The following is a 25557-nucleotide window of genomic DNA, read 5'->3' as shown; positions in this document are numbered from 1 at the left end:
TAGTTGTGCATGGGGAGAAACGAACTTCCATACAAAGGTGATTCTGAGAGCTCAACTGCAAGGAGAGCGAGCGAGCCACTGAGGTCCAAGCTGCAGTGAGGCTCGTCCAGTTCTGGGTGACTGGGGGTCTGCTCTGTAGACAGAGTTCCTGAAGACTGAATACAGTTTTGGGTGTCCAGCAAAGACTTACAGCCAAGGGAATTCAGTTGAGATGAAATGAACCATCACCCAGTCAGTAGAGCCAGATTTTAGCCAAGCACCCCCATCCATTACCATGCCAGAGAGCTCGCCTGTGGTTTCTCTGACATGCAACTGCAGGTTTTCTGATTCTAACAGACAAGCTCAACACACCAGATTGTCTAAACTGTGCAAACCAACCACACAGAAGGATCTCTGACATGCAGTCCCCGCTGGGATTAGGGCCCTTGAATGTGCCCAGGATCTCAAGCATACTATGTAAGTCTACCAGTATGCCATGCTCCCAAAGGCTCTCAGCTGGCTTAAGGTGGGTTCATGGATGTCCAAAAGGCTCAGGACTTGTGAGGCCAGGTGAGCAGGGTCTCTGTGATCCAAACACATTTCCTTCCTGGTTAATTAAGATCAACCTTCACCACATCCTTTAGGCTTAGGCAGGCGAAGAAGTCCCACTTAGGATAGGGGAACTCTATACACAAGTCCAGACAGGCAAGGGTGGGCCAGCCAAGGAAGCACAGCGGCATTCCTATACATGTGGGTGGTATGGGCTGGTCACTGTCTGGCATCATTCTGTACTGTGAGAGTGAAGAACTTCCTCCTAGGGCCCGAGTCATCAGGCTAAAGAACAGGAAAAACTTCTCTGATGGAACCAAGTGGTGGACTGAAGTTTAAATCTTAGAACTATGTTGGGACCACAGCGATGCCTTTCTACATGCCATTTTTATATGTGTACATTCAGAGGTGTCTGTGTGTGTGTGAACTTGAGGTCAGGGGACAGACAGCCTTGTGTATTGTTCCTTAGGTGCCTTCCCCACTTTTGTTTTGAGACAAGATCTCTCACTGGCCTGAAACTTTTTCAGTGGGATAAGCTAGCTGAGCTCCAGGGATCTACCTGCCCCCGCCTCCCACCTTGCCATCCCTGGAATCATACGTGTGTGACACTGCACCCAGCTTTTTATCTGGGTTCTGGGGATTGAACAAATATTTGTGAGGCAAGCACTTTATCACCCAAGGCATCTCCCATGCTTACACCCAGGCACCCCCCGCCCCCCACACACCCCCACCTCCCTTTCTACTGCAATTTTATTTTCAGGCAAAAGTGAAGGAAGATCCTCACTTAGCCTGTGTGAGTCCTGCTACCACTGGATAGGATGGTTCTGCTACCACTGGATAGGATGGGTCTATCCAGCCCGGAAGGAGAGCTGAGGCCAAACTGAGGGACAGGTGGTAAGAGCGAACCTTGGAGGCTGGCAGACAGAGGTTTGGCCTCAGGTGGTAGAGACTTGACAGAAAGGCAGATCCAGGCTGATGGCCCTAGAATGTGAAGGTGAAGCCTGCTGACTTGATCGGAAGCAGATCACTTAGATCAAAGGTGTATGGGAACATCCTTCATGATATATCTACTCATGAAAGAATGAGGTTGAAGGGACTCTAGCCAGCCTGGGCCTGGCACACATGACTCTGGCAGACCTTGCCCTTCTTTCCCATTCCCTCTGCCTTGCTAAAAACCATTAGACTACATTCCTAAAGTTAGCCCCCAAGGTCCATTCCCTTATTTGGCCACTTCCTCCTCCTGAGGCTGACCACCAAGGTCCAGCTATCAAAGTATTGAAGTCCAGCAATCAAAGCCCCCTTTGGCTCACCTAATGAACATGCCCAATTATAATTAGGCACCTCATCCTAACATGGGGTTTCCCTTTTTACCTTTTTACACTGGCATTTTCCTATGGGCCATGTCTGTCTCCTCTCTATCTAGAGACAGTCATTTGTCCTCCCATCCCCCAGGACATATAACCCTCCTCTCTCCTTTGCCCCCTTTCCCCCCCTTTCCATTGTTCTCTTCCCTCCTCCTTTCTCCCTCTTCCTCTATCTTCTGTCTTTGTCCCTTATCCCTGCCCTTTGTCTCTCTGGAACAAATAAATCTCCTGCGTGCTGAGAACTTGGCCATGGGGTATCTTGGACGGACTTCTGAGGTTTCCTACAGAGGTCCTCAGCGGGTGGCAGGTGTAGGGGAAGGAAGAAGGGTATAAACTTTGGGGACTTGCGAAAGCACTGGGTCCCTGAATTGTAGAGGCAGCTTGGAGGAAGCTGGGAAGATTCAGGAAAAGGAACCTCATGATGACTGAACATCCACGTTCCTAAACCTGGAACATGTCCAGCCTGGAATAACATCTTTCTTATATAAACTCTTTCATTCAATTCACCCTCCAAGTATGGCTGCAGTTGGTGTGCGTACGGATTGCTCAGCTACAGGCTGCGGGTTATCATTGAGGGTTCCACGTCTCCCCATTTCCCCATGTTTTCATACTGGCCTTATGGAGCAGGAAAACAGTATTATTCACAGGTGGCTAAGGAGAATTAATCACGGTGCTGTGAACAACTGGAAAACATGTGTGTCCAGCGTAAGATTTATGTGGCTTCCAGGATGTGACCCTACAGGAACAATGACCAAGGGTATCACAGTTATTCCAGGATGCTTGGACCATCTGGGCCTTTTTCATGAGCCTTTGTGTCTTCTAACCTAAGTTGCTTCCCTGACCCATGACACAAGAGAAACCAAGAAAGCACACATCAAAGCTTGCCACTGGTGGTTAGCAACTCTGCTTTAGAGCACACACTGGGTAGGGAGAGTCATGATGAAGAAAAGGTTGCTGAATATCTTCCAATGATTGAGCCCTGCACAAAACCACAGAGCACTAATAGCCATGAAGGATGATAAGCCTAATGTGGGGTTCAGTTATGAGTCAAGACTCCTCATCTTTTATGATGTCTGCGGAGGAGTGCTTTACCACTGCATAAGTGTCACTCTGAATTTACCTGTTGTAGTAAACATTTAATCTCAATTGGGGGTTTCTACCCCACCTTTGATCATTCAGTTCCCAGATTAAAGACACACAACCTATATATTTATAATAAGCCCTTAAAGCACTAGAGCTGGGCAGATATCAACCTCTGATGTTATCATGTCTGCTTCCGAGATATAACTTGCCATGTTCCACTTGGGTGGCTCTTACTCCAACTGGTCAACCTTCATGGCCATGTTTTCATGACTCACCTACCTCATTTTGTCTTTTCCTCTCTCTACCTTCTTCTCTCTTTTCCCCTCTTCCTTTTTCCAGCTTCTCCCTTCTCCTCCTTGAGGTCTCTCCTCAGACCTCAGAAACCTAAACCCCACCTACCTCTCTTCTGCCCAGCTATAGGGTGTTGGCATCTTTATTCAACCAATAGTTTTAAATTAAGGAGCACAGTCACATAGCTTTACTTTGTGTATGTACAGATTCTCTTGGCCCAGGGGGCAACCAGGCCTTTGGAGGCCAGTATTTAGCATTACAATACACACAGCAAACTCCACACCTACCTTCCAATCTCAGCTGTCAAGTGAAAGTTCATTTTCTTAGGAATTTCTTTGGAGTCCCAGGTTAGGCTGCCTACTCTCTGAGGCCCCATGGACTCTCCATCCCAGGGTCTATTGTCTTCCGTGACAATAATACTGTGGTGCTGTGCTGATTTGGTAGTTATCTTTCTTTGCTACCAGACTAGAAGTTCCATGAAGACAGGGGTGGCTTTTGGTTTTTATCTAGCTGGCCTGGGTCAGGGCTTGGTGGAATCACAGGTACTTAAAAGATATAACTCTAAATAAGATGGGGCATGGGGAAAGAGCCTATGGGTCCTTGAATGTACTGAGGGACAAGTCACATGGGCCACTGGATCCAGTTTGCTATTAATAAATGCTCAAGGGTATGACTTTATCCTTGCAGATAAGTCCATGCCTAGTGCTGGCGAAGACCACTGAAGAACAATGCCCGTCAACACAAGAGGGGGCAGAAAGACTACAGAAAAGCGACTACCATTTCCATGAGCATCTAACTTAAAGAAAGTATATAATTTAAGCTCTATCAAACATATAGATAATAATAAATGGTTCAGACGCCTTTGCCAGAATTTTCCAAAGGGGGCTCTGACCCAGGAGAGACCAAGAAACAGAACTCACAGAGGGTTTAGCTCGCTTTCATCTTGACTCCTTCACATAACCTGAGACAGTATTTATAACAAGCCCATTACTGTGCCTGCTGCTTCACTGAAAGCTGAAAATGAAAACAGGACTGAAAAAAAAAAAATAAAACAAAGCAAACAAACAAATAAAAAACCCCCAAACAACTGACCAAAACCGACGTTAGGGTGGACAGTCCATTGAGTCTAACAGGACATTTCCTTAGAAATTTTCAAACCCAGTTCTGACCACACTGTATTTTCCTTCGCCCTGACTTTGAAGTCTAACTACTATGTAAGCTATCATTCCACAGGGCTCCCGGTACATCCTAAGGTAGTAATTAAGGACTAGCCAATATTTAGGTTAATTTAGGCCATGCTTTGGGATAAAACAGTGTTTGAGATGCTGCTTTTACATGCATATCTCAGTGTAAGATACAATCGAGGGCTCTAGGGTTCAGTTCCTGGTCCCCCAAGAAACCAGAGGATGAACCTCCGCCCACCCGTCTCACGTGGGTAGAAGATACTCAGATTCGATGAAAGCTCGGTAACCGAGCAGAGCATGGAGATTAGTTATGTGGACACAGCACTGAGAACGGAGGTCATGTGTGTCAATATTACTTAATTCTTCCAGGATCTTCCTGCCCATAGAGTTAAGTCTATGAGCCAACAAATAGCTTTTCTATTCGCTGTAGGAGCTCCCAACAGCTTGCTCACATGGGGGAACAGCATGCTTGTTGATCAATGGTTCGCTCAACAAGGCTCACCTCTGTCTACCTGTTCTGAGACACTACCTACCACACTTGGCTGAAATCTAGTCTGAGGTGCTACCTGCGACCAAGCTTCGCTGAGATCCAATCACAGGCTGCTTTGGGGCTGCACATCCAAAGCCTCTTGGAGCGCCTCCCAGGGCCCCTCGCTTAGACCCTAATGAGACCATTGCCTTCACTCCAGCAATAAACTCAGCTTCGCTCTATCAAGTGTCTGGTGGATTTTCTAGGGCCAACCTTTAACATGCTATCAATCCCAATCTCTTCGGAAACAGAAAACACACATAAGACCAAATACATACTTATTAACACTGAAGGGCTTCAGGTTTACTAACCACAAGCACTTCCCCCCTTCTCAGTAATAAAGCAGTAAGTTTCCTTGGTGTGCCTCCTCTGGGGACCAGGGCCATTGTCTGACCGCAATACACTTCATGTGCACTTTAACCTCCTTTAGTCTATTTCCTTCTCCCCAGGGCAGGGGTGAGGGGGGTTCATCAGGAGTTTCCAAAATAAATTGGCATTTCTTTGAGGGTATGAGTAAATAGGCCAAAAAGCCACAAAAGGGAAATTAATGTGCAAGTGCACATTACAAATGACTTCTCAAATCTTAAACATACTCACTCCATATAAAATATCCTCTTAAAAAAATCTCTCATTAAGCCAGAAAGTTACTTTAGCCCCGGCAATGCCCACATGAAACGGAGAAGTTGTGTGGTTTTAATCTTGTCTTACCCTTGCCCCACTGTAAGAAATCTTTGAGTGTTCGAGAAAACAGACCAGGAACTAACGTTTGACCAGCCTAAGGTAAGGTCCTGGAATCAGTATTTTGCTTTGGCTTTCTTTTTCTTCTGCACTTTAATGACTCAGTCAGATGAATAAATACACTGGTCTCACACCATTAATTTTCTGGAAAGCAAAGTGCAGCTTTTATCCTGAAATTCCCCGGCTTAAAAAGCTGGAACAGCCCACCACTACAGAGCCCTTCTAAAGTCCTACAGTGTGGCATCTCTGCCCCAGCCCCCAGCCAGCGAGGAAGCATTAAACCACAGAGCCCCAGCGGCTGAGCACTAACCCTGCTCACAGGCAAGCTCCCCAGGCCCCAGCTGGTTCAGCCAGCAGGCTTCCAGTCTGCAGCTTCAGGGCCTGCAGCTCCTCAGGCAGCCACGCAGAGGGGGCAGAGCTGAGATCCCAAATCCAGTTTCCTTTTACCTTAAAGAAACTTCCTCGCTTGTCCAGACCTCGGGCGCCCATGGTCCAAGCTGACATTTCCCCCAGCGAGGCTCTACTGCATGCCGGGGACTCCTGAAGGTAGAGACATTTTCAATGGTTAGTCCAGCCTGTAGGAAATTCCTTTCTAAGCCACAGAGCACTCACAACAACAGTCCTGCCAAGATCTTTTTCCGTCAACAACATTGTGCCATTTATTTCCCACCAAAGCCCTTACATCTCCTTTCAGCCCGATTTCCTGCCGCAGCCAGCACTCTTCCTAGACTGTGCCCCACCTCGCTGCCCCACCCCCTCTGCCAGCAGCTGACGTAGAAGGTCCTCAGGACTTCAGGGAGCATAAAGGTGGCTTTGTGTGTTTGCTTGACCCCACACTGAAATCCAAAAGCAACCAATATTAGTTGTCCCCATAATCTGCTCTGAAAGCTTATAGATTTTCATATGGCAGATCGCAGAAGAATGGAGTTCTCTATGTCCCAGGAAATCCCGCTGTTAGGGAGTGAGGTCAGCATTCCCTCAGTTAGCTCTCCTCCCGGGCAAGCAAGGTCAGCAGAAGGGCACTAGGGAGAAATCCCTCTGTCCCCCCCCACCCCCCTTAAAGCCAGTGTGACTGGGATGCAGCCCAGAGAGTCACTGTTTACAGAGCTCATTTGTTTAAGGGAACGCATGTAAACAGCTCCAGGATCCTCCAAGGGCTTGGGGGTAGGGCTCACTTTGGAACACAGAGGAAAATTTAAAGGCAGGATCACAACATGGTCCTGAATCATCGCCGAGACGATCATGCTTGGAATTTCCCTTCCTAGAACATAGCACAGAAACCAGCAATATGTGCACACACCCTACAAAGACTGCCATCTTCCTTTCAACGTTAACTGGGTACACACACCTGGTGCAATAGACCTGGCCGAGACAGGTGTGTACTGGGGTGGCACAGGAAATCCCCAAAGCAATCTCACAAAGTGTTCTCTCTCTCTCTCTCTTGAACGAGCATGCCTCTGAACCATATACCAGCATCCCTACTTGCTATAACATGCACAGGCCAACGGCACATTGCAGACATGAACAACACAGGATGTGAGAAGTGCAAACATCACTTGAATTATTAAGGAATCTTAAAAGTGGTTGGGCGGCAGGCATGAAGTGGTGAGGTACCAAAGCCTGGATGACAGAGCCAGCATCAGACACTTGGATGTTGAGGACAGTGTTAGTGACAGTCTAACAAGGGAAAGACAAGTCTATCACAGTGCAATAATACACAAGTGTGGCCTCTCAACCCACACCTACGGTGAGTTGCTTGGTTGGACTCTGGTGTGGAATCTCACCTAAGCAAAACAGCATCTCACATACCCAGCCTTCCGTCCAAAACCTCCTCTAGTTGAAGGGCTGCACCATGTCTTGGTCACTTTCTCTCCGGTATTCTGTTCCATGTGTGATCCTGCTGGGATGAAAGCCAGTGTCCCAAAACCCTCCTGGAGAGATGGCAGGCTTCATGGCAACCTGCTTATTCCAGAGGTTCAAGTTCCCGGCTCAGCATCTGAGTGGAAGCCTCGCTCCAAGGCCTTTGAAGTCCATCCTTATTTGCAACGTCCAGAGACTGGCATCCCTCCAGAGAGAAAACACAGCACTGTGTTCAGAACTGGAGTGCGATGGGAACCTTGGGCAGCAGATGATTAACCGTTTATACCCAGAAGCACAGGCGCTCTAACGAAGAGTACACTGTAAATAAACCTAAAGCGGGTCATCCTTTTCACTTCTGGACGTTTTCCTGGCAGGAGAGGCCACATAGCCTGACAATTCAGGAAATGCTAAGAGAGAGCCAAGACTTCATTCCTCATCCAGAACAGCTTCTTTGTTCTGTTCCAGGGTTTTCCATATACAATCCTTTGCTGATGAGCTCACAAGGAACTCTGCTTTTGGCAATGGAGTTGTCTGAATTCCTGAAGTTTGCTGGAGATTGAATTAGCTGCTGATACACACATACACGTGTAACTCAGTCCTGATTTAACGCCCAGTTTAGATTCTGTGGGGCCTGCAGATTGTCTTTCTTTAAAGGATGAAGGTGATGTCCTTTCCTTATTTGCAAGGCTTCTCCAAGACATGAACACCTAGACAAGTAACAGGAGATGCGGAGAGATGTGGACAATAGCACAGTTGCACCAGATGGTGTGTGTGTGTGTGTGTGTGTGTGTGTGTGTGTGTGTGTGTGTGTGTGTGTGTGTGTAGATGTGCATAAGGTTTTCGGTGCCTGGATGTTTTAGTTTATGACCATTCCTGTCACCGCAATGATTTTCTTCCCAAACTATAATTTTTCAATACCTTGGTTCAACATCCACAGCACAAAATCAAGATGACCATGGTCGCTTTCCCCTTCTTTCAACTCCCCTGTCCTTCCTGCAGACATTGTCCAGCAGCAGGATCCCCAAACCACCCAGTTACAGCTGGACAACAAGACAAAACTGTACTGTAGCTTGAGCCTTGACAAATTTCCTCCAGTGCTGAAGACCTTGCCTGGTTTCTGTGAAAGGTAAAGTCATCAGAAAACGGAGACCCTTCTGTCCAGTGATCTGTCTTTCCAGTCACCACCCCATGCTAGCAAAAAAGCCACTGTGATGGTTTGGAGTAGCCAGGCCTTGCCATCAAGCATTGAGAGGATGTAGATGGAGAGATAAAGGACAAAGACAGGAAGCAGGTGCTCCTCTCTTGCCCAGAAACCCCAGGCTGGCCCTCTGTAGTTGGCTTCTGTGGCTTTCCAGGTGGTTTTCATGGGTGACTTCTGAGGTAACTGAAGGTCTGTCCTTATAAACTCGAATGACGCCCGTGTCCCCTGGCTGGGAGCCAGACATCCTGGCAGCCTGCTGACCAAGTGTGCTCCAAGTCCTAGGAGCCACCTGGGCAGGTACTGAGGCCACTGGTCCCTGCCTGGACATGGCCACAGCCCAGCCTCTGTGGAGTCAAAAGCAGTGACAAATGCAGAGTTGAGGCGTCTGGCTGGTCAGTTAATGGAGCTGCTTCAGTCCAACGAACTTCCAGCGTTTGTGCAACCTTGCTGGGGACAGATCTGGGAAAGGCTGAAGGGCTGGAGCTTGTGGTCATGTGTTGTTTAAGGGCAGGATGCGTTGTTTAAGGGTGTGGATATTGTACGTGGTTCAAACACAAACTAAGATGACTACAGAGTCACACAGTGACATAATCCAGGGGAGACACAGCTCCACACTTGGTTTGCACCTGACAGAATGCTGGCACATGGCATCCGCGCTATTTAGAGACAGGCTTTCCCCTCCCACCTCTCTTTTCTGTTCCTCTTAATTTGCTCAAACTGTATCCTCTCTATTTTTTTTTAAAGCACAGACTTATAGTACATGGTACAATGTTGGAAATCTGTAGACACCATGAATAGATAACTCACCCTAGCTGGCGTGTCCATTAGCTTGCGTGCTTGTTTACTGAGGACAATGCCTTAAAGTCTTAGCAAAGCTCAATCTTTATTTCTGAGACAGAATCTCCCTATGTAGTCCTGTGATATAGAACCTGCTACATAGATCGGGTTTTTGTGAGCTTCGAACTCGCAAAGGTTCATCTCATCTGTCTCCTGAGTGCTGGGATTAAAGGGACACACCACCACTCCCAGAAAGAGACATACTAATTACAGTCATCATTTTGTACAATGGACCTTCCAGATTTGTTTCTCCTGAGTGAAATTTTCTAAGCTTTTCCCAACCTCACCCTAATCCCTTCCCTTCTGATTTTTTTTTAAATTTGTTTTAGGTCACAAGTGCAAACCCCACCAAAGAACAGCAGATGCAGCAGTTGGGAATCTCACTCACAGTGAGGTTCAAAACATGGAGTTCAGGGGCTGGGGAGAGACCAGTGGTTAAGAATATTTGCTCCTGCAGAGGACCTGGCTTAGACTCCCAACACCCACACAGCAGTTTACAACCATTTCTGAGTTCCAGGACACACATGATACACACATACATGTGAGCAAAATACTCATTCACATAAAATAAAATAAAAAAATATTTTTTTAAAAGGCGAAAAGAAAGAAAAGAAAAATGAAGGCAGGAAAAAACAAGACAAAACAGAGTTTTGCAAGCCTCAAACTTCTACTCCCAGATCTAATCATACCCCCTAAATATCTACTCAATACCTTTTTTCTTCCAGTAGTTGAGAGAAGCTCGGAAATTGGGTTTATCTTAGTAAACAAGAACTCATTATTATGATTAATTTCTGTCAAAATGACTCACCCCAGGGAACCAGCCAGGGGAAACCCAAGTCCGACTAAGGTGCTGCCCTCAGCTGGCTGGCTCCTTAACGGGCTCCAGGTGTAGAGACCTTTCTCTCCGTGGCTTTTGTCTTCTCTGAGACTATAGACACTCTAGGCTATGTCCAGGTCTCTGAGCACTTCCCTAACTGTCTATTGCCAGGGAGTTTTCAAGTTGGACAGGAAAACGTTTTTCCAGGCTCTGGCTCAGCAATTCAAGTTATGTAGATTCAAAAGCAGTTTTCAGTGTGTCGCCTTTCACTCCACAGTTTAACTACTTTTTAAAACATCTGGGTCTTTTGTTTTGTTTTGAGACAGGCTCCCCCAGGATAGCCTTGGTTGGCTCAAACTCTCCTGCCTCAGCCTCCTGAGTGATGAGATTACAAGTGCATACCATCCCACCCAGTTTACATCCAGTTTTGAGATCGTGAAAGCTTTTCATTCAAAGGACAAACGGGGGCAGGAGAGTTGGCTTACTGATTAAGAACGGTTGTACAGCTTTTGAGTTTGGTTCCCAGCAACCCCATAGAGGCTCATGTCCTCCTGCATCTGCAGTTCCTAGGGATCTGACATCCCCTTCTGATCTCCAGGGGCTCCTTCACACACACGGTCCACACACATAGTTGACATACATACATACATACATACATACATACACACACATACATACATTCACACACACACACACACACACACAAATTCAGAGAAAGTAATACTTTTGAAGCAAACAACTGTGCCCAACTCCCCTTTAGTCAACAAGTGTATTTCTAAACAGAATTGGGTAACACCCGCTGTCTCTGTTTGCTCATCAGTAACCGGGGAAATTAAGGCATTCTTACTGTGCTGTTGTACATCGCTGTTGTAATTATGGCAAGCAAGGAGCTGCTGGGATAAACAGAATCATCTTGCAATAGGACCAAGTTCAGTGGAAGTCTATCCTTTCCCTCCTTGATCTCTCTTTCATAGAGCCACAGAAATTCTCTCTACATGCATGCATCAGAAGCGATGCTATGTCCACATAGCCCCCTGGGGGCTACAGGTAGGCAGCCTGCTGTGGAGAAAGTCTTCCTTTTCTTAGATAAGAACTACCTCTCTTACCATTAACCTTCACTTCTCCTTGGGCCATTGAGCAATTAGTCTTCTGCAAATCTCTTGTATTATTATAACAAAATACTTGAGGTCAAACAACTTCCTAAAGAAAAGATTTATCTAAGTATCAGCACTAGAGGTTCAAGGCCCCACCTTCTTGCTGGCATTCTCAAGGGAGTACAGGGCTTCACATATCCAGAGACAAGGGACACATCTCTCTATATATTGTAAAGAGATGAAGTATGAGCGAGAGAGATGGTTCAGTGGTTAAGGCCCTGTCTGCTCTTCCAGAAGATTCATGTTTGGTTCACAGCCATAACATGGTGGTTCGTAATCACGTCTAACTTCAGTCCCAGAGGATCTGTCATCCTCTATTGGTCTCCATGGACACCAGGAGGGCACATGGTGCACAGACTATACATGTTGGCCAGACATCCGTACACATAAAATAAGCACCTTTTTTAAACTGTCAGAGCTCAACCAAGATGATCTTACCTAATTATAATAAGACTCCATTCTAAAGACATAGTCAGTCTACCGTCTTAATACCTGATCACATGGCTTAGGTTCCAACAAGATTTTTCCCCTCCCTCCTCTCCTTCTTCCCCAATGTGAATTTTGAATTGTTGCCTTGGTGGCACTTGGGACTGAAACCAGGGGCCTTGTATACGTGAGGTGATCTGAAAGGGAAAGGTTCCTTATATGCTCATGTATTCGAACAGTTGGTCCCTGATTGGAAGTACTGTTTGTGAAGGTAGAGAGGTGGCAGAGCCTTGCTAAACCAAGTGTGTCACTGGGGTGTGCCTCACCCTGCTTCCTGCCCTCTCTCCCTGCTTGCTGTGTGTGAATGGAATGTGATGTCCCTGCTTCCCGTTCTTGATACCATGTTATCCCTTCCCCATCATGACGGACTGTACCCCAAAGCTAAAATAAACCCCTATTTTGTTTAGTTACTTTTGATCATGAAACTATATCATAGCAACCAAAGAATACCTAATACAACACGCTAAGCAGGTCTCTACCACTGACCTTGTACACCCTGAATGTTAACTGTAGAGGGATAAGCCTCATCATGCCTCTCCTACATCCCTGTGGGAAGCACTCATTCCTACTGTGAGTGACAACTCATGAACCCGGGCACAGACCTCAGGGTTGTTGGCCTCTGCCCAAGTGGAATATGGCTGAGGAGGAAAAGGGGGATTCTATCCTAAGGTCAGTACAAAATATGTACATTTTCAAACCATCTCACTGTATTAGCAACTTCACACACAATGTCAAAGCATCCACCTTGGCTCTTTACCCAGTGGACCCTATGAGTACAGAAGCCATAAACCTCTAGCTTCTTCTCAAGGTCAGGGTCAACCAGTTAGTAACTGAAGCTCAGGGCTTCCTAGTCCAAGGATTTCTGTCCATGGTGTAAAAGAATGTGTGTACAGAAGTCAACAGAGGTTGTAACTTAGAAGTTTTCTGACTAAGCCTACAAAGACTCTACCACAGAGTGGTTATATCTTCATGTGTGCCTGAAGTGTGTGTGTGTGTGTGTGTGTGTGTGTGTGTGTGTGTGTGTGTGTGTGAGAGAGAGAGAGAGAGAGAGAGAGAGAGAGAGATAGGCAGGCAGACAGATAGACACAGAGAAACAAAGACAGATAGATAGATAGGGAGAAACACATGGTGCTGAAAATTGGACAGTCTAGCATGTAGTTCAAGTGGTCGACCACTGAACTACATCCAGTCATATTAAAAATATTTTTAAAAAATTATCTCTCAATATTCTGAGATAAGGACTCGTGTTCAAGCAGTTTGTTTTCTATTTCATTTTATTTGTTTTTTTTCCTGTGTGTGTGTGTGTGTGTGTGTGTGTGTGCGCGCGCACGCGCTCATGCTCACATAAGCCATACCAGTGTGTGGAGGTCAGAAATCAACTGGCAGGAGTTGGCTCTCTCCTTTCACCGTGTGGACCCTGGGGATCCAACTCAGGTCATCAGTCCTGGCAAGAGGCCCCTTCATCCACTGAGCCATTGCACTGGTCCAGAAAAAAAATATGTTTTAAAGACATAGACCTTGTGGGGAGACTTACGAGTAGCACAGTAGCACATTCACACACTGTCCTATTTAGAAGTATTGGAGAAGAACACACTGCGACACACAGTGTGTCTGGACATACTGTCATCATTCCAGTATGGCCGCTGCTTTGAATGTTTTAGACAGGACATGCGTTCAGGCTGGCTTCCCTCACGTCTGTGCTGTGTGTGACCACTCCTACACCAGGGCATACCTGAAGGAGTCCACAGAATGCATCTGGTGTGTCACATGAGTGATTCTGCTTGCCACCTCTCCTCGTAGACTGTGTCTGGACAGATACTGACTCAGACTAGTAACAAAACTAGCTGCTCTCAGAGGAGTAGAATCTACTCAGAAACGAGAGACACGAGCTGGATTTGGGGCATATAACAGCTCAGCTGTGGGAAGCAGAGATCCAGAGGCTGGGGAGAAAATAGCATGAATAAATATAAGAGGCCACTGGATGAGATTAGTCCTGATTAGTCCAATAGATTTATAATCTTTGACCATCAGGAGCAAGAGGAAGTTGAAGTTATCCTCTAGTCAGGTCTTTAATTCGAAGATGTTGGACTAAATTAATGGAGGCTTTAGAACAGAAAAAGGCCCCCTGACAAGAATGGCAGACAGCAATGACATCTTTGACGAAGCTTTCTCAGTAACGGATTAGAGACCCCGTGTGTGCTGTTCTTCCATATCACCGCAAGTGTAAGGAGACCTGCATGCATTCATTCCCCTTCTCCTCTGCTTCCTCCTCTTCTTCCTTCTCTTTCTCCTCCCCTCCCCGCCTCCCCCCGCCATCTTGCTGTCTCTCGGGTCAGCATTAGATAATGGGATACAGTCATGAACTGCTGAGAGATGTGTTTGCCCAGTTTTGTTTAATCTGGTCTTTGTGACTTTTAAGGAACTTTCAACTTCATGTTTAACAAACACAAGTATTTTCATTGGAACGATCCCAATACTAATAACTCTCATACAGAAAATATTTTCTAGGGCAAACTCCATTAGATCGTCTTTTTTTAAATTTTTATTTATTTTTTTTTAAGTTTTTTTTTTTTACATTAGATTGTCTTAATTACTCGGCTAATTTTCTTATACAAGATTGTTAACTTGCTTAAAATTGTTCTTCACTTTCATCTGCTTTTTTAAACCATTTTCCTTTGTCTAACGTCAACTGCTAAGCTATCAAAGAAAGCATTTTATTCTTTTTTTTTTTTTTGTAGTGCTGGATATTGAACCCGGTGTCTTATGCCTGCTAGCTAAGTGCTGCGTCAGTGAGCTGCTCCCTGGCTCTCTCGTGTAATTTTTCACTTTCATGCACAGGTCTCTAATCCATGTAAAACTGGTTCTTGTGTAGGATATGCAGAAGAGGCAGTTGAAAGGGTTTTTTTTTTTTTCCCCCACAAGATGTTTATTTAAGTTTTGAAGAGAGTAGTTTTAAGAATGAAATATTATTATTCTTTAAATTTTTTTTTTACCTTATTTACTGGCAGTCTTTTGCTGTTGAAACAAAGTAATGAACACATCAAGTTCAATGGCTTCATAAAGACGTCCTGCATCACTAGGCATGGCGACACGCATGTATTCCCAGAACGTGGGAGAATAAGGATAAAGGGAGCAGAGTTCAAGGTCAAGACCACACTATAATTACATCCCATCTCAAAAAGTGGGGGGCATTGTATCAAAGTGTGCCTGCCAGCTACCTCTCAGAAGCAAGGAAAGAACGTAATGAAGTAACCCTGGGAGCACACAGGTTCTTGGATACCAGGAACTGAGTTGTGTTGTGTCTGGATATGAAATATCTTCGCAGACAAAAGGCTCAGGGTTTGAAGGCTTGCTATTCAGCCGGCGGTGCTGTTGAAAGATTACTGGTTCATGAAGAAACTAACCTCACGAGTGCAATTCATACCTGAGTGGGATATCAAGAGGAAGACCTAGTTGGAGGGTTAGAGCTTATCCCTAACTCACCTCTCTCTCGCACTGCCAGGAGGTGAGCAGCCTTCCTCTACAACTCCCTCCTGCCACAATGTTCTATAGAGACACAGACCTAACAGCTTCTCTCTACAAAAAAACAAAAAAACAAAAAAACATTGAACTTTTGTCAGCCTGACAAAAGTCACACAGTTGCTGTCTTCTTGTCTGCCACCTCCCCCAAGCCTCTGTGAAAGTCTACTTCATTTTATACTGTGTGTATTGAAGACCTTCCCAAAACTAGCAATTTATCATTAAGACATTGACTGTCTCCTTTAAGTCAATAAAGCACTTAAAAAATGTTTAGCAACTGGTTTGCTGGGGACTCAAAACCTCAAGTTTTAATGCGTGCTGGTTTTGTGGTATGAAAACGTCTACCAGGGCTGACTGCAACCTTCCAAAATGACTTCAACAGACTGGCAAAAGACACACAAATTTAATAGTCAGCTCGGGTGAGCAAGCAGAGCCAAGGCCAGTGCACCATGGCTCTTCCCTCGCCCAGCCCAGGCCACAGAGTCTTTGAAGAGGCTTCATAACTTGCTTCTTCATACACTGAAGTAATAAACTATAGCAATTGTAGGAAATTAGATCTGTACACTGAGAGCAGGCTCTATCCACAAATCATATACTTGGCACTAGTTGGACACATCTGTTTCTAGCTATTATCTTAACCAAGTTAAATGGTGCCATTAGGATAACCTTAAGGAATTCCTGTGTTTAGTCTGTGATCTTAAGCTTGGTGAGTTCCATTTCTTTAGAGGTTAGGCCGGAAGACAATGGGAATCCTATCTGCTTCTTAAAAGTGGTACTATTGGGGTGGGAGAGGTGGTTCAGAGGTTAATCACACTGGCCGCTCTTCCAGAGGGTCTGGGTTTGATTCTCAGCACCTAAATGTCATTTCAAAACCATCTATAACTCCAGTTCCAGGGGAGTCTAATTTTTCTGGACTCTGTGGGGACTGAACACATGTGGTACAAAGGCAAAACATCCATACCTATTAAAAAAGAAAGCAGTACCGTAGGGACTGGAGAGGTGGGTCCATGGGTAAAGCGCTTACTGTCCAAGTGTGAAGACCACAGCTTTTATCCCTGGCACCTACATAAATGCAAGGTGGGTGTGGTGACCCAGTTGTGATTACAGGGGAATTGGGAAGTGCTCACGGGGGATACCAGGAACAAGCTGACCAGGTGAGCTCTGAGCTCAAGTGAGAGACCCTGCCTCTACACATAAAGTGAGGCATGATTGAGGAAGGAATTCAACATCAATCTTAAACTCCATATGCAAGCGCACCCATGTGCATCAACACATACACACATGCTTATACATGCGTATGCACACAGCACACAAACAAATTAACACACAAGTAGGACTATACTCCTCCCTCATCATTCACAGTTTTAGTTACTCCAGGTCAACTCTGGTTTGAAATGGTAAATGGAAAATTACAGAAATAAACTGTCCATCAACCTTACGTTGCGTACCCTTCTGCACAGCATGATGGATGGATGCTTCTCTCTTCCCACCTGGGACCCGCAGCATCCAGTGCCCATGTAAACCACCTACCCATCTGTCATTCTGTAGCTTCCTTGGTTTTGAGACTAACAACTGTATTCAAGTGATTCTCAAAGTGTAAGTGGTACTGGCAACTATGATAGGTCAAAGAGAGGCTATGAAGTGTTGTCTTTAAGACAAAAACTGAAGGCTTACAGTTTATTACATTAAACAAAAATCAATATGTTTTCTGTTTTCGAAGAAGGGAAAAATGCAGTAATTTTATAGTTATACCTCAAAGTACAAAAACTACAGCCATAGCGTATGATGTGCACTTAGTTAAGATGGGAGAGCGGCTGATGGACTTACAGAAATACAGGACAAACACAGGTATGCATGTAGGCATTTGTTACAGCATCCGTTAAGGGTATTTGAATGCATTCCAAGTCTTAAGATTTTTATTTTCTTTTTGCTGTGATAAAATATTCTAACAAAAGCAACTTAGGAGATAAGGGATTTGTTTTAGCTCACTATTCCAAGTTAGAGTCCATCAACACAGGGAATGAACACAGCAGGGCCGTGAAGTAGCTGATCACATCCTCAGTCAAGAGCAGACAGAAGGACGCATACACACCTAATGCCCAGCTCCCTTTCCACTCATATTCACCTCAGAGCCCAGATTCAGGAAATGACGATGCTTGCTTTTTTAGGCTAGGTCTTCCCACATCAATGAACGCAATCAAGACAATGTGGCCATACTGTCCTACAGTCAGAGACTGGAAATTAGCATGGGGGATGCACAGAGAATCAGTTCTACAAAGTATTCCGTGTCTACCAGAGTTGTGGAGCCCACATAAGCATTTTGGCATTATCTGTCGCCATCACCAAAACAGGTGGGCTAGTGTCAGTGATGATGTGGCAAAGATTTACTTTCAGTCTCTTTCTTGGTTGGTCAACGGCACTCATGTCTTTTGATGAAAGCGTCACCTATTCAGGTTTAGGGTAATGCACGAATCTCCTTACATACTGTTCAGTTCAGCACAGGTGGAAAATTTAGAGCTCACCACAACATTTGCTGAGCTCTCAGGCCCTCTTTCAAGTACACGGTTTCTTTTTTATAGTCACCCCCAATACTATCCTCTTGTTGGCTCCTCCCCTACCCACCTTTAAAAGGGAAGTTAGACAGTGTAGGTGCAGCTACTGTGGAGCCCAGGATAGAGAGAGGTAGCAGGCTCAGGTCCTGTCACAGAGTTTCTGAGCATGGTGACACTCCATGTCTGAGGGAGGTTGCTTCAGGTCAATGAGTCGGACTTCTGGAAGAAGAAAATGGTATAGAATCAGACAGGCTCATGGATGGGTAGCCCAGAGAGAGACTGGTTTCTTCTGCTACTCAAGGGGATTCTGGGGGCAAGAGGACAGATGGCTGTCTGTATGGACTTTTAATGTCTGAATGTTTAACAGTCATAAACTCAAGGCTGTTGAGTAAGTTCTAGTCCATTCTGTCATGACAAATGAACCCTTGCAAGGAACTCGAAGGCTCAAGTTATAGGGAGTTTCATGCTCCGTGGTGCTTTGTGCCTGAATGTGAGGACGTGGGACAGTTCTGAAGCTGCCTCATGGTGTGGCATGCCTCTTCCTTCTGACAGTTTATCCTTCCTGTCGTGTGTGTGTCCTGTCCCCTCCCTGGTCTCCAGCCTCTGGATGCTACAGCAGGAACAGGTGCAGCCTTAGGGGGCAGTGCCTTGAGGACAGCTTGTGCAGACAGCAAGAGCAGGCTCAGGTCTTGCAGATCACTGAGCTCATGGAACCTGATCAAGACCCAGAGGGACTATGAGCTCAAAGGTGGTTCAAGCCTTCTGTCCTAGACTTGTCCCACCATGCGGGGAAGATCAGTGAGAGACAGTGTGCAGAGCCCTGGTCTCAGGGCACAGAAGGGTGGTGGGCAATATGATCTCAGGGCTCACAGCAGAAAAGACCCACCTTGGGATGAAGAGTTGGCTCAGTGGTTAAGAGTACTGACTGCTCTTCCAAAGGTCCTGAGTTCAATTCCCTGCAACTACATGGTGGCTCAGAATCATCTGTAATGGGATCAGATGCCTTCTTCTGGTGTGTCTGACAGCTACTCATATAAGAAAAGAAAAGGCCCACATTCCCTTAGCAGCTTAAATTCATCTTGGTTTGCAGAAGTATAGGGTTTGGTCTTGAGTGGCCCTGTGTGCCCCTGTGTCACTTGGAGAAAGTAGGCAGTATGGATTTGAGAGCCAAGAGGGATCCAAGTTTCATTTTGATCTCTATTTCCCTTAAAGCATCCTGTTTGCTGGGCTCTGTCTTTGCCTATGGCCTTTCCTAAGGCTCTGCAGCCTCTCCACCATGGGCCCACCATCTCTGGTTATGCCCCACTGTATCCTAAACCCTGTCCCTCCAAGCATTCTCATCTTGAAAAGTCAAAACATAGTTAGCCTCGCAAAAACTTTCTACCTCCTGTCAGAGACCAAGGATAATGGCCACAGTCTTTCTACAATTGGCTTCTCTGAGCCTCAAGCTACTGCAGATAATGACAAAAGTAGGCAATGTGATGTTACTATATTGATTCAAAAACAAGGCCTTCTCTTTGGGTAGTTGTAGTCATATTCAACCAAGGGAAAGAAAAGATTGTAAGTTAGGGCTTTTCTCAGCTTGAAGCCCCTTCCCAATCCTCTTAGATTTCAGGAGGAAGGATAGGTTATAGCAGCTTCGATCACATTCTCCACTGAAATGGTGTTGGGAGTGGGGTTTGTATAACTCAGACTTAATGCTCTGTTGCTCTAGAGGCAACAGTGATAGCGGTTAATCTTGACTGTCAGCTTGCTGAGACTTAGAATCATTATGACTGTGCCCATGAAGGTGGTTCCAGAGAGGTTTAACGGGGAAGGATGGCACACCCTCAGTACTGTCCTATGGGCTGTGCTTCCAGACTGAATAAAAAGGAGAAGTAGGTTGAGCACCAATGTTTGTCACTTTGTGCTTCTTGACTACAGATGAAAAGTCACTGGCTATCTCACCATAGCCTTCAATGTCTTCCCCATGTGATAAACTAGACCCTGGAAATCTGAGCTAAAAATAAACCCTCCCTTCTTAAGCTTTTAGCAGGTACATCATCATGGCCATAAGCAAAGTACATAATACAGACAACCAGTTGGTTTCTGGTATTTTTTTTTTTTACTTATGAAGGGCTTTTATGTATAAATCCTCCCATTACCTATCTCCTTGGAGACCATACCTGTGTTTGTTTGAAACAGGACACTTCCCTATAGTGCTGGAAGCTTTTACTTTATCCAAAGCTTCCTCCACAGACTTTGACAGTTTAGCCTCCATGACTTAGAAGTATTCCCTACAACACGCTTCTCTCCTGTTTCCTGTTCCTAAAATGATGATTTTCTACCCTTGAGTTCTTCATCAAGTGAGACCAAGACAACAGAAGAAATCAACTCATCCTGCTGTCAGGTTTACATGCTGTTTCTGGGCTGCAATTATTTCTTCCCCCTGGCTCAAACAAATGTAAGACAAAACAAAACACGCAGGGTTTGTGACTTCTTCCTGATCTCCTGCCTCCCACTCTGGACCCAGGGATATCTGGCCACAAAAAGTAGCAAAAGCACTCATTTCTGGTTTCTTCCTCTCAAATTTAGCTTCAGATGCTGACTTTCCACTTCACTTCCCAATCCCCTGAAGTCCCCCTTACTGTTTCTGTTAATGGCAACCCAGGCTTGATGGAGAGGGAGCTGGCTCCCTGTCCATATGCCTTGTTTGCCAATCTGTTTATATTTTTTCTGAGTTTTCAGGCCCCAAACTCGCTCATCCTTCTTCCCAATCTGCACACCCACTTGGTCTTGGACTTAATGGCTTTAGAAATGTTGTTGTCAATCAGTATTGCCCACCCTGCTAGACTGCCCCAAAGGTATGACTTACTATAGCTTGGAGAGGTTTCGTGCACCCCCAAGGGTTCTTGTATTGAAATTTAATTTCTACTTCAAAACAGTAGTGTTAGGAAGATGTGAACTTTAGTGGTGGGGGCTTTGGGAGGTGATGAAATTGGCTATGCTCACAAGATCGCCTGTGATGGAATACTGGTGGGCGGGCATACACAGTCAGAGCAAGGACTGAGCGGTGTGCTCAGTGGGAGAGCAGGTGTAAGGCCTTGGGTTCCAGCCACAACAACAGCAGCACACATGCGCACATGCACACATGCATTCACGAACACACTTGTACATGTGCTGTCTCCCCGTCTGGCCACACAACTCAGCCTTTGCTAGCATGACTGTCTTTACCAGATGCAAGCTATTTGATTCTGAACCAGGACTGTGTGCCAAAACAAACCTCTTTTCTTTGCAGTTTACTCAGGCTGTGATATGTTATTAGCAACAGAAAACAGACTAAGACTGGCTCTTTCCCAGCCTTCCACTTTCCTGTTGGAAATGTAGATTTTTAGAATTTAGTGTTCCCATTTCCCTCCTAGGTATTCAGTGCTCCATTTTTTTCCTGTATCAAATCCAAGTTTCCAAATTTCCCAAGGAAGTTACATATTCCTGCACCCCACAAAACTAACAGGGCTCCTCTTTTATTGCCACTATTTAGGCTCAGTCCTGAGATCCTGAGACAAGTATCTTATTTGGGAGGTGATCCCAGAAAATACTGTCAGGGAAGGAGACAGATACTGTAAGTACCGGAAGGGGAGGAGAAGGCATCGGAGCAATATTACTACCCCAGGCTGACCAGTGGGCTGTCTCAAGCCCTTCTGGGTTATCTTCTGCCTGTCTGTTTGTCTGTTTGTTTGTTTGCTTGTTTGTTTGTTTGAGAGCAACAAGTAATTCTTGTGCTCATGGTACTTTGTTCCCTGGTTAATGCCTGCACGCTGTTAGCAAACACTGAATCTTACTCCCAGGCTAGCTCCTGCCAGCCTCTATTCACAACTTGTTACTCACAGATCAATCCTCAGCCTCAGCTTCTGTGTGATTCCATTTAAAATCCCCCAGCACATTGCCGGTTCACTAACGCTGCACTCGGGGTCAACGGTGCTCTGTGTCATGCTCAGTAATGCTTATCCAGCACGCATACTTTCTCCGCAGGGCAGATCTCCGCCTTCCTGCGCAGAGGAATGCTAGACAGCACTTCACTGTTATCCTCAGGGGCCACTTAAAACAGGGAAATCACACACCGGCGCACAGCAGGGCACAAAAATGTGAAAAATGCACCCTCAAGACACGACGGAAATGATTCATTCGCCTGTTTTCAGTCCGAGAGGGAAGACGGCAGTGCTGCACCTCACCTAGGCAAGCCGAAGGGTGGGCGGGTCAGGGCAATCAAACGCTTGGCTCTTTGTGTGTGCATGGTAATGGCCAAAAAGGCCCTATCATGATTGATTCTGTTTTAGTGGAGTGGGCAAATCTGCTGATGCCAAGACCGATGATAATAAAACCAATGATGTGTATTTTCACATCTGTAAATCGTAGAAAAGGGAAGCTAATGGGAAAGGCGCCTGCTCACAAGATGCCTTCTGTTTCATGAGATGCAACTCTTATCGTCCTGTGGATATTGCCTTGCCTTGTGAGTTTTGTATTTTTAATATTGCTTTTTTATGGTCTCATATAACCCAGGCTGCTATCAAACTCACGATGTAACTGTGGGTGACATTTTCTCAGTGCTAGGACCACTGGCGTGTGTCACCACACCTGGCTAATTCCAGTATTATGAATTTCCGATACCAGCTGTCTGTAAAGTTGGTCATGGGCCAGATGCACCTTCCAAGCAAATTTTTACATAAAGTTTTATTGACATACAACAATGAGTGCTTCCCAGTGACAATAGACCATATGACCTGTAAACCCTGAAATATTTTTTATCGGACTATTTCCCAAAAAGTTTTACTATACATTTATATGTATATGATTACATTTAAAAACTCTTTGTGATATTTTAAAAAATAATCTTATTTTTCCTTTGGGGACAGGCTTTCATAGCCTGTACTACCCTAGAACTCATCATGTATCTAGCCCAGGATGGCTTTGAATTCACAATCCTCTTGCCTCTTCTTCCCAAATGCTGAGAGTACAGGAGTGGGCTTTAAAAAAAAATCTTAATTGCAGGTTTTTTTTTCTTTGCAAGATACGGCTTCTCTGTGGAGCAGTCCTGGCTGTCTTGGAACTAGCTTTGTAGACCAGGTTGGCCTCAAACTCACAGAGCTCCACCTGCCTCTGCCTCCTGCGTTCTGGGATTAGAGGCCCTCACTGTCCAGCCACTACTTTTTTTTTAATAGCATAAATAACTGGTTTGTTTGTTTTGTTGGAAGCGCAGGGATTGAACCTAAAGTTTTAAACTTGCTGAGCAAATGCCAAACCACTGAAGCTCTCTGGAATCTTAATCCATCTTTCTGGGTACCCTCCCTAGTGAGTGCTAAAGGTGGAAGCCAGAGCCGGATGCTCATACTGTGTGCTGAGCTCCACCCTCCACCAAGCATTTCCACCTTTAAAAAGACATCTCCTCGAGTCAGAGGTAGGAGGATGTGAGTTCAAGACATTTGTCTTGACAATTTAATGAGAGTGTGTCTCAAAGTCAAAAATAATAACAAAGAAGCCCATGGTAGGTAAGGTAGGGACAGGATGGGGCATGACCAGATGTCCACCCAGTCCATCCACAGCCACCTTTGCATTTAGAGCAGGGTGGTGTCCTTCCCGCATCTGCTTAGAGTGTCCTTCCCGTATCTGCTTTGTTGGTTAACTTAGCCAAACTTCATCCAATTTCCAAAGAGTCTATCAGGCCTAACTTCTCTGTGAACTTTCCCCAGACCACTGTCCCTCAACTGACCCAACCTTCACACTATACACAAAGAAATTAAACAGCAAACTAGGGGCTCTGTTGGAAGAAGACTCTCAGGGGGTTAACTCTGAGATACACATTCAATGCTGTTCAAAGGTTCTCTGGGAGGCGGAGCTCCTGCTGGGGGCGGACTGCATGCAAAGCTTTCACTGGTTGCCTTTATGAACTCAGGACTCAGGAGGTCTCCTCCACAGATGCTGACCAGGACAGTGAGACAGTCAAGTATATCTGCATGCGCACAGGTATGTTTGATCTCTTCAATGGGAGCTCCATTTCCCTGACTCCTGTCCCCTTTACTGTTTGTTTCCTTAGATCATCATTAATAAATTACTTGAACTTAAATCTCTTCACAGCCTGCTTTACAGCTATTTTAAGGAATCATAAGAAGGAAACTTGCTTGACGCACAGAGTCACAGCCAAACATTAGGAAGAGCTGGGGAACCATGTAGAAGAGGGAGAGGAAGGATTGTAGGAGTCAGAGGGGTTGAGGACCAGGAAAACATGGCCCACAGAATCAACTCAGCAGGACTCATAGGAAGTCACAGAGACTGAAGTGGCAACCATGGCCCCTGCATGGTTTGAGCTAGGTCCTCTGCTTACATGTTAGGGTTGTTTAGCTTGGGGTGTTTGTGGGCTCCTAACAGTGGGAATGGGGTTGTCTTTTTGTCCCATCATGAGACCCTTTTCCTCCTACTCGGTTCATCCAGCCTTGATAGGAGGGTTTGAGCCTAGTCTTACAGCATCTTGTTATGCTGTATTTGGTTGATATCCCTGGAAGGCCTGCCCTTTTTTGAAGGAAAATGAAGGAAGAGGAGATCTGGAGAAGAGGGAAAGGAGGAGGGACTGGGGGAAGTGGAAGGAGAAGAGGCTGTGGTTGGGATGTGATATATGAGAGAAGAATAAATAAAAAAAACAACGAAGGGAGCTTGTTCAATTACTACTGGATTTACAACAAATGGAAGTAATGTCAATGAAAATCCAGAACAAAGTTGTAGACATATAGTTTAAACATACTCCATTCCTAATGTAACAACCACCATCATCCATTTGAAACGTATGAAAATATGGAAATAAAACACGGCAAAGTACAGATCAATCAAAATGAAGATGAAACTATCAGCAGAAGGTATAATTTGAATTTTGTAAGCTTTATTTACATATTTTATGTATGTGAGTACACTGCAGCTGTCACCAGATACAGCAGAAGAGGCCAACAGATCTATCACAGATGGTTGTGAGCCACCAAGTGGTTGCTGGAAATTGAACTTAGGACCCTTTGGAAGAATGGTCAGTGCTCTTACCCCTTGAGCCATCTCTCCAGCCCAGAAGGTATAATTTTTAATAGAGACGACCTGTCTCTCCTTTCCTTCTCCCTCTCTTCTCTCCTCCACCCTCTTATCTTGTTCAGCCCTTACCAGATTTAAAGAACAAATACCACTAAATGATTATCCTCTTAGGACACCCATGAACTACAATTCAGCTCTGTTTCCAAGGGCTCGGGTCAAAATTTAAAATTCAAATATGTTTTCTACTGAATGTGAATAATTTTGAACCAGCGTAGAGTGAAACAAATAAACAGTCACATTGTTCTAAGTCAGGAACCACTGTATATAGGCTATTCTTGGGCAAACTGATTAAAAAACCAAAACCAAAACA

At 45.3% G+C, this 25557-nt stretch overlaps 1 protein-coding gene across 8 annotated transcripts in view; it reads right to left on the bottom strand.

The window, feature by feature from the left end:
• The window catches only part of Rin2 (Ras and Rab interactor 2), a 216751-nt gene that overhangs the window by 101228 nt on the left and 89966 nt on the right, over positions 1 to 25557 (bottom strand). For 4 of the 8 annotated variants that reach the window (XM_063283806.1, XM_006235142.5, XM_017591763.3 and 1 more), the window contains 2 exons: positions 18214 to 18362; positions 6165 to 6257 (listed from right to left, as the gene is read on the bottom strand). In XM_063283806.1, coding sequence (XP_063139876.1) covers positions 6165 to 6221 — 57 coding nt within the window. In that variant the 5' untranslated portion in view covers positions 6222 to 6257; positions 18214 to 18362. Of the gene's footprint in view, positions 1 to 6164; positions 6258 to 6399; positions 6464 to 7526; positions 7744 to 18213; positions 18363 to 25557 lie in introns of those variants that run through there. The other 4 variants (XM_017591764.3, NM_001107786.1, XM_006235146.5 and 1 more) reach the window with 3 other exon arrangements.

This window comes from Rattus norvegicus, chromosome 3, assembly GCF_036323735.1.
Source record: "Rattus norvegicus strain BN/NHsdMcwi chromosome 3, GRCr8, whole genome shotgun sequence".
NCBI lineage: Eukaryota > Metazoa > Chordata > Mammalia > Rodentia > Muridae > Rattus > Rattus norvegicus.
Note: the sequence above shows the minus strand (reverse complement) of the source record. Positions and strands in the feature narration are given on the sequence as shown.